The sequence below is a fragment of the Protomyctophum bolini genome (assembly GCF_963924005.1).
Source record: "Protomyctophum bolini genome assembly, chromosome: 13".
NCBI lineage: Eukaryota > Metazoa > Chordata > Actinopteri > Myctophiformes > Myctophidae > Protomyctophum > Protomyctophum bolini.
Genome location: NC_137874.1, coordinates 38889849 through 38899894, shown reverse-complemented (window position 1 = coordinate 38899894; position 10046 = coordinate 38889849). Strand labels below are relative to the sequence as shown.

The following is a 10046-nucleotide window of genomic DNA, read 5'->3' as shown; positions in this document are numbered from 1 at the left end:
GAGGAGCTGAGAGCTGAACACATCTCATTCCTGCAGAACTACAAGACCACGATGGAGAGAGTCCAGCTCACACTGCAGGACCCACAGCCGGTCTCAGGAGCACTGATAGACGTGGCCAAACACCTGGGCAACCTGGCCTTCAGAGTCTGGGACAAGATGAATGACATTGTCTCCTACACTCCTGTCATTCTGGACCCCAACACTGCCCATTCAGATTACACCCTGTCTGATGATCTGACTAGCGTGACATGGGGAGAGAGACAGAAGCTCCCTGACAATTCAGAGAGATTTGACCAGGTCGGCGCTGTCCTTGGTTCTGAGGGCTTTAACTCAGGGAGTCACAGCTGGGATGTTGAGGTTGGAGACGAGACAGACTGGCAAGTAGGTGTGTTAGCAGAATCCTACCTGAGGAAGGGAACCACACGGGGTCCATCCTGGATAATAAGGTTACATGACGGTACATACACAGCAACATCCTCCTCAGTGTCATCCAATGTTCTTTTATTGAAGCAGAAGCCTCAGAGGATCAGAGTCCAACTGGACTGGAATGAAGGAAAGCTGTCATTCTGTGATCCTGATACTAACACACACATACACACCTTCACACACAGGTTCACTGACACACTCTTTCCAGTCATTGTCCCTGGTCTTGGTGGTACTCTGAAGATCTTGTATGATGATGTGTTTTCTCTAGCCAGAAGCTGATACTGGGGGGAGGGGGAGCTTTCACGCATATGCATGCTCGTGCATGCACCACGCCCGTGCACAGCACACACACACACACACACACACACACACACACACACACACACACACACACACACACACACACACAATGTTTGTATGTTATGTTTGTAAAGGATATTCTCTGACTTTGTTTTCCTGCTGTTTGTGTTCAGGATTGATTCATTAAAGATAGTCTCTCTTACCCAGACTCCTCTCTCTCTCCTCACGCCGTTCTTTGGCTAAACGCATTCTGTCGTCTGTCTTCATGTAGCCTTCCACGTCTGAAAGATACATACAAAACAAACCACAAAGACAAACCTATCATTTTTTTTGTTTTTATTTAAAAAAAATGTATTATAGTTTAGCTGAACATGTTGTAGTTCGGTCACTTCGGTGGTCACCTCACCACCGAAAATCCAGACTATATGTATGAGCCTTAAGTCTCATTACTGTTAGCTTTCACTCACACATCACAAAGGCAAATATTGTACTTTAGTTGAAATCTTTAGTTACAGTATACTAGATACTTTGTTATCGGAAAACATACGTTGAATACTTCAGCCATTTCGTCCATTTGAAAATACAATTAAGATCACAAATTGCGATGCATTGTGAGCTTGTAGATCTGCTCTTTTCAAAATATGTTTTTACATTTGAATGCCTCAAATGGGAAATTCTGCATAGTGTAAGTACTTTTTACTTTTGGTACTTTAAGTACATTTTGATGCCAATACATTTGTACTTTTACCTTACTTTTGTACTTTTGATTGTGAAAAATCAAATTTTTCACAAATTTAATTTAACTACATCGCAAAAGTAGCATTACTTTTCATGTAAAATTACTTATTTCTGTGCAACAACTGTAAACATGCTTTCATGTTTAAACCTCGCTCGAGTTAACATTTCTTATTTTCTTTGATGGCATCTTAGGATAGATATGTAGACCTATTAGACAGTGCAGAAACATAATTGCCTTCCTTGATTATGTATTAATGAGCATCACCTTTGTCACAGACAGTTACATGTCTAGTCCATATCACTAACGAGGTCCAATCCGGGAAAAGATCAGCCAACATGCATGATGACCCATGCAGGCCCGGCGCCACGGGTGTGCTGCTGGCACCCTCAGTTGCAAATTCTGCCCCCTCAATTTAGGTTTTACCCCCTCGCCATTTTCAACCAGTGGTTCCCAAAGTAGGGTCCGGGGACCCCCAGGGGTCCTTGAGGGAGTTCCAGGGGGTCCCTAGTTAAAGGATAGTTTGGAACCAAATGGACCCTTATGGGTCTGTAACGGGTCCATTTGGTTCCATTTGAACACTCTCAGAGTTAAATTAACATTGATTTTACAATATAAATCGGGGGTCCCAGAGATGGAAAATTGGAAATGCCATTAAATGGGGGTCTGTAGACTAATGCAGGTCAAACTGGGGGTCCTTTAAATGAAACGGGTTGAGAATCACTGCTAGAGCCGTGAAAACAATTATCTTATGGGGCTCCCTGACACAGCTTTTCAAATGTGGGGTCTGCGGGCTAATTAGTGTCAATTTGGGGGTCCTTGACCTGAAAAAGTTTGGGAACCTTGCAAAGCTTTTGAAGAGGAGCTCGTCAACAGATGGTCTGTGGTGTGATGCGGTGCGCCAAAGGCATTCATTGGAATGCCTTCTGACGGCAGCATTCAATTTCAATGGTTCTTATATGCCCGTCGCCCCAAAGGCCCTCTGGGTTATGGGTTATAGGCCGCCTAGAGGCTAAGTCAGTGGTTCCCAAACCTTTTTGGCCATGCATGCACCCCCTGTTACCTCCTATTCTGCATATACTTGCCATATAATTATTGGCATAATATGTTAATATTATTTAAATTAAAACCCCATAGCACCACCACCTGTTCATGTCGCGCAACCCTCTAGAAGGCGCCCGTGCACTAAGGGACACACAACACTCACCACCGTTTGGGAATCACTGCAGGGCTAGGAGAAGGAGAAGGCAAAGAATGATAGATGGTCTTCAATTACCATGCTACAAAAGGCTATAGTGTTATTATTATTATTATTATTAATAATAATAATAATAAAGGGCCTTTCAAACGTGGAGCGATTTAACACGCCTATAGTTCATTTCCAATGAGACCTGCGTTTTTAACGTAGGCTATTTACTTGAGCGCGCTCCCGGGACTCACCAGACCTGGATTCTGTTTAGCTTTTTTTTTTTTAAAGACCTGTAGCAGACCTCTCGTTGATCCACCCAGGCAACAACGTGTGCGTTGGCGGACCCTGTTGTAAACATGAAGTGTGAGACTGTGAGTGCAGTTTTTGCATTGACTAGTCAAGTGATTTCGTTTGAAATGTACCCATTCTAACATATACTGTGAAATAAGATTTTCAATCAAAATTCCAATCAATCAATCAATCAATCAATGGCTTGTAAATCTGGTCCGGTTAATTAAAGGGCGACACCGTCGTACGACGGACGGAATGTAAAACAACAAGCTACCACCATGCTTTTACTTTGAAAACCGTTAGACCAGATGCATTGACTCAGCTCTCCTGACTTGACGCGCCTGGTAGAACAATCACACACACACACACACACACAGAGACTGAGAGAGAGAGAGAGAGAGAGAGAGGCAAGCAGCAGCGGCGGCTCCAGTCCACGGTGTGCGTTACTAGTGTGTGCGTGTATAAGGGTCAGTGTGTTTGGTTAGTATGCTAGAAAGATGTCCGTGGACGAGGTGCACCATCATGTGTTCAGGCCCTTCAAGCTGATCGCTCTCCTCAGCGTGTTCCTGGCGCTGTGTCTGGACGTGGTGGCTCTGCTCAGCCCGGAGTGGGTCACCGCGGACCACTTCTCCCTGTCCCTGTGGCAGTCCTGCACGCAGTCCGCCGCAGCCAAGGACCACCAGCATGAGCCCGAGTGGAGCTGCTTCTCCACGCTGTCATCTGGTGAGAAGAATGATTTCATTATGCGTTATTATTCCTAATCCGAAATGTGGTGTTGTTTTTAATTGTTTGCAACGTGGCCGTACTATAGACAGAGCAGTGTTTTTCCCAACCCTGTTGATGTTGGGCATTGTTGTTGAACCACGCCGGACCAACATTTGATGTCAGATTTTGCGCTTCAGACCAAAAAAACTAAAGAATATTTTGTTGTCGTTGGATAAGATGTTTCACATTTCCATGGCCATGCTGTGTTGATGCTGGTACCAGTACCGAGAGATAACGGGCAACCGTGATCAAAATAACAATGAATCTAGATGATCTAATTGTGTAGAATTAAGTAATGCAGTTCATGCTTAATGGGTCCATTGGTTTCATGTTACGCTCAAGTGTTTAATATCTAATAAGGGTTCATTTGGTTACCAACTTTTCATCATTTTGCTGGGGCCCACCTGGAGCCCCCTCAAGACCACTGGTGGTCCCCGAACCACTGGTTGGTTTATTATTTTTTGGTAGTAAGTGGCAGTAGGTTCTCAAAACTAAATTTCATGGCAATAAAATCCCCAAATTGATGTATTCATGGCGCCATCTTAAAATATGTATCAGTGATCAGAGAAGATTTGTTAAAATATGTATTTTAAATGTAATTTTTCCAATAAAATCACCCAAATATGAAGGCATAGGCTAGCCTATTTATCACACATCACAGAAAAAATGTATTGTTTCTGTCTGTGGCTATAATGTTGCAAACCACTACCGATCTACAAGCTCACAATGATAGCATATTGTGAAGTTGTAGATCAGCAATTTCTAATAGACGTGATAGATGTGTTCTCTGGGGTTAAAATGGTTCAACTGAATTCGATGCTATTAGTAACTAATTTAGCTAGGGAGGGACCCCCTAAAACCCTGCAAGGACCCCTGGGGGGGGGGGGTCACCAAACCGCACTTTGGGAACCATATTATTTGCTGCTGGCTATAGCGGATGATAAGTGGCATCGAATCGATATCCACAGATCAATGCAGTCAAATATGACATCAGTTTAACTACATGCAGGCCTTTCCTTTAATGTAAGGTTGATTTCTGTCTAGTATGAATACAATGTACATAATAACTGTAAAAATGTGTTTTAATTATCTCATCTTTGTTTGTACTGAAATGGAGGGATTATTTAAATTAAGTGTGTAGGGGGCCGCTACTATAAAAATCTTGTAATTCCATTTTATTTTTTGCAAAACATGCATTTGTATTTTTGTATTTACATTCATATTTAACCCAATATGGTTCTCAACCTGTGGGTTGGGGACCCACCAGAGGTTGCATAATGCACAAGAAGAGGGCGTGGTTGGGGGTGTTGTTTGTTAATGATCCCCATTTAGTCAAAAACACCACAATACAATTATGTAACCAGGAATGGTCAATGTTGTTGAAATGAAAACAAAACATTCAAAGTAAAGTTGTCTGTCTGAAAATTCCAATAATGGCAACCTAATCTAAACCAATTTCCATTCTGATTATTGCTTCCTTATGTTTCCTTTTGAAACCACATTTATTTCTAGTTTGCGTCAAATGTGGGGCGGGGTGGGGATGGGGGGGGGGGGAGCACATTCCACTGTGTGTGTGTGTGTGTGTGTGTGTGTGTGCGCGTGATGGGATGAGAGGGTTCAAATAATTAGCGCTTATTTACTCCAATGATGGGGGGAAAATATTCATAATAATGACACTGAAGTGATGTTTACTGTTCAATCTGACAGCCTTCTGGTGTGAGATTGTAATGTGACAAATGTTGTCACATTATGTAATGACAGGCTATTAGTGCGGCTCACACCACCAGTGTATCTCCAACATTTTCATGTCATGAACCCTGCAGGCCCCCTCTCCAAAAGATGGCCCCCCCCCCATGAGAGGAGATTTGTTGTCAACAAGCTTGTAGATCATTGCCTGTCCGGCTATGCACATACGTATGGCTTCATTGGTTGAGCCAGTCTGAGCGGGTACAAGCTGAAAAATATAACAGGGCTGTTCCCCATTTAGCTGGAACCCCCCTCAGCCCCCCCCCCCCTTGTGGGCGGGGTGCAACACATCCCAGTCTATCAAAACAAAGCGTGAAAACACCAAAATACAGTGAGAGGCTGTCAGAAGGCAGGGTGTGTTTCTGTAGGCATAAACACCAGCAGCACACTGCTCCAGTGGCTAGACTAGACTGGCTAAAGACTGCTGTTATGGTTGGTTTGTTGTATGAGCAAAGCTATATACACATACAATACACACCATTTTGGAAAGAACTTCCACACTTCCCTACTTGCTTCACAGGTGTTACTGATGATGATACTATAATGAAGGCTCTGATTCATTCTGGTCAAACAGAGTCGGGGTGCTGCTATTGTGGATGTTGGCTCATTGGAAACACTCAAAGTGTCCTTGAGTGGGTTCCAAAAGGCCCCGTACGGGTGTGTAACTCTGAGAGTATACACATTTGCCACACTTTTTAATTTCAAGGACCCTCATAACTCTCAAAGTTTGAGAACCACTTGCACACTAAATGGAACAGAGCCTATTCGTATCATCGGTAACACCTGTGAAAGACGTAAAGTTGTGGCCTGGAAGTATAGGAAGAGTTATTCTGTGTGCATATAGCCTACTGTATAGCCCTGTTTGGAACCTCAACCCTCCGCTGTTACTGGCTTCGAGAAGAGGTTCCGTATAGATAGAGGTATCCGTGCATACTGGGTGTAGCCTCGGAAACCCAGACGTTTTTATTTCCAGGGAGAGAAAAAAAGTCTGGTGCCGCCGAGTCCACTTCAATATGGCATAGAGTAGCGCAAACGTCGATCACTCTGCTGATTTCTGATCGTCTGCACCTTTGTTAAATTGACACACACACACACACACACACACACACACACACACACACACACACACCACACACACACACACACACACACACACACACACACACACACACACTCCTCTCTCTCTGTCGCTCTAATTAATTAGTCTCATGTTGCGCAGCTGCGTCTAGATTCTCCGTGGGCGGATCCTGCCGGGAGCTGCCTATGCCATAGAAAGCATTGTGGCCCCCAGGCTATACTGGGTGAAATGGGGGGGAGCACGTCCAAAAGCAGTGGCGAAAACCCTTTTCGCAGTATCGTTTCCAAAAAGTAAAGGGGTGAAACAACCCCTATAGCGTAGATTATGCAGTCAGCCAGCAACGGGTTTTTAAGACTTGTCGGAAAGCGGAGAGGCAACATTAGCACCTCCCCAGGTTGAAAATGTCCAACTGACTTCTGTTGGAAAATGTGAATTCTGACACGATTCGCACTTTTTTCCATGAAAATGTTTGTCTTTTGTCTGTAGTTGCTGAACATTACTACATTAAAAATGTGGCACCTGGAGCCCACTACTGTGGCTGTAACAGACAACATCGAAGTGCATCGACTTAAACCTCTCATAAAGTCCCTCTCTTGTAGCAAAAACATAAGAGTAACTAAAAAATGAATTGGACAGCCAACTATTGCTGCACGATTTCTTGCTCAAATTTTGAAATTAGATCGATTTTAGGCGTCTGAATCTAGATCGCGATCTTTTTTTTTCAATTAATCGTGCAGCACTAGGGCAAAGGTACACATTATGCCTTTTATAAAGTGACAGCAGTGCGGAGTCTAGTCTACTACTAATAAGGTGGGAACGACACAACGTATTCTGTTGCTGGTGCATCTAGTCTTTTCTAGCAGTGCAGCAACCTTTTGGCACGTTCACGGCAACCATTCAATGCTGCTACTGTTCCGTTTCAAAAGCCTGTTTGGCTTATCAAACGGCGCTAACTTAATTGGTTTCCGATGGACAAAAGAAGTAGGTCTCCACTCTCCAGCTACCCTGGTCTTCAGCGATCATTAATATTGGTTACACAAATTGTATTCATAAAAAACGATGGGAGACTAAGAGTTTGTTTTTGACCTTGTTTTATGCTGCGTTCAAACTGGCAGCTACAAAGACAGTCTGCCATTCCATTTTCAATGGAAGCAACTGAAGCCAGCGAACATGAAGATATACAAAGACGCATCTGACATGTGGTCTTTTCAACGGTTCCAAAGCTACAAATAAATAAGTGTTGAGCTGGCTTCAACTTCAGATACGAAGCTACAAAGCGACAGATAACAGATAGCTTTGCATATTTTGTCATGTGACTGAACGCAGCATTAGAGATTGTTTTGTTGTCGTTTTAAACCAATGAGGCTTTGGGAAAAAAACAATCCCTTAATGTAAAACACAGACTATGAAGTCACACAACAGAGCCATCCAAGTGAATGAAACAGTTAATTGGACTGGGTGGTGAGAGTCCATTCAGATCACCCCCCCCCCCCCCCAAACAAACCACATGAACCCTCACCCAGTGCTCTGCCATTATTCGCATGCACGCAGCCACGCACGCTCAGTCACCCACACACACTCACACACGGCGCTGCATGAACACAACAGGACGGCAGTGATTGATGGCTCTGCGATGGCAGAGGAATGCGACACGTTGAATCGGAGGCGGGCCCCGTTGGGTTTTTTTTGGGGGGGGGGGCGGGTGGGACGTCCCAGTTGAAGAAGGGAGCGTGCATGATGATGCCTGATGCTCGAGCTCATTACTAAAACAAAACAACTAGAGGATTATTGGGTGGGTCTCCAGGAACCGGAGGAAACCGGATGCACCATTGAGGGAACCAGGAATCGGTTTTTCCGGTCACATTTTGGAAAACGTTTCACGGCGAACGGGGTTTTCATTCATCACACTGTCGGAGCTGGTGTAATGTGCACTTCTACGTCTGTTATATAATTAATTACAACAATACCACTGGTTCTCAAACCCGTTTCATTTCAAGCACCACCATCAGCTCCAGACCTGTATGAAGCCCAGCCGCAGGGGCAGGGGTTAGGGGAGTGGCTGATAGTGTGATGTCACTATATTACTGTTCATTTCATTGGCCCGTTTGACTGTCAAGGGTTCACCCTCCAGGAAGAAACCCTAAATACAAAAGTGAATACACCATTGCACATAATGTACCCCAGGGTGTCTAATGAAGTATTGTCACTTCATAGACGCATGGAAAAACTGGAAAAATACAAAAATTGTGGCACTCCATCTTTAAGGTCAAACACACCAATGCAACTGCATTGGTTTGTGTTTACCTTAATAAAAAAGGGTCCATTTGGATGTTAATAGTTAATCGATTAATCGCCGATAAGAAAATAGTCGGTAGTCGTTAACATTTAATAACTAATCGTAATTAATCGAAAATGATGCGGTTCTATCATTGGGTGGTTTTCTGTGAATGTAACGCTGTCTGCACACGCGTGTGGCCGAGGAGGAACGCACATACAAAGATGCCATTGCCTGGCCCTGTATCGTCAATGGTCAAATAAATATTTGATTAAGTAATATAATATGCCTTTTGTATTACTTCTGTATATCAGCTAAAAATGTAGATTTGTATGTTGTATATTGAGGGAAATTAAGATTCATAGATTTAGTTTTTTACAAAAACGCCACTTATCAACTAACCGGTTAATCGATCAATTAACAATTAAAAAAAACTACCTCTAACCGATATAACGACATGCAGTGCTTGCTTGTAAACTGTGGTCAAATGCGTTCTTCTCCCCACCCCCCTCCCTAGAGTCGAGTCTATATCGAAAACGAGCGACCCGTCCATGGAGCTCAGTGAGGGAGCCATCTTGTGAGGTTTCAGCTAATATACTTTCAATGGTGTGATACGTTCACATTTCCTTTCTGATCGGAATCGTTGAAGGGAGCCAACCGCTATAAGGAATGAGACCTTGTTAAGAGGGAATTGTTAAGCAACCAGAGTCGTTAAAATCCTAAATTATCCCAACCCTAAAAACAACCCCAAGCTGGTTTGTTATGGGCAGGATTTCACCACAATCCTCCAAACGCTCCTCAACACTGTCTCAATAATTGTTTTGGTCTGCTGGTAGCTTATGACGACGATGATGATGTCATCTGTTGGACATTCTTTGCATGCTGGGTGTTTTGGAAAAAACAAACGGGTTTAATTGAATTATTATAAGAATGAACGAGAGAGAGAGAGAGAGAGAGAGAGAGAGACATTTTAGAGAATTCAGCAGTGGATTTTATGATTCTCCAGGAATGTCGCTGAAAACAAAGAAATCGAAGTGCAGAAGAATTTGAGTAATTATTGGTATTAAATGCTAACATTGACATCTCAGTATTCTTATTTTCAGAAGGTGCATATAATATTGTAATCTTTATTCAGAATTGAATGTGCACATTGTGCAGTATAGCTGACTCTCAACCAAGGACTGGTTGACAGCTATAGGAGATCAGGGTTCAAATGCTTTCTACATTTACTGAAGACAGG

The 10046-nt window shown here is 43.3% G+C and overlaps 2 protein-coding genes across 2 annotated transcripts in view; both read left to right on the top strand.

Annotated features, from left to right (window-relative positions):
* Positions 1 to 705, top strand: part of LOC308327062 (E3 ubiquitin-protein ligase TRIM35-like) — a gene marked incomplete at its 3' end in the record, with an annotated part of 1646 nt that extends 941 nt beyond the window's left edge. Inside the window, exon 1 of the mRNA XM_080780201.1 lies at positions 1 to 705. This exon is cut by the window's left edge and continues 941 nt beyond it. Within this exon, the coding sequence (XP_080636327.1) occupies positions 1 to 705 (705 nt within the window).
* Positions 706 to 3330: 2625 nt separating this feature from the next.
* The window catches only part of LOC308327330 (transmembrane protein 47-like), a 28356-nt gene continuing 21640 nt past the window's right edge, over positions 3331 to 10046 (top strand). The window contains exon 1 of the mRNA XM_080780668.1: positions 3331 to 3665. Within this exon, the coding sequence (XP_080636794.1) occupies positions 3440 to 3665 (226 nt within the window). The 5' untranslated portion in view covers positions 3331 to 3439. The remainder of the gene's footprint in view (positions 3666 to 10046) is intronic.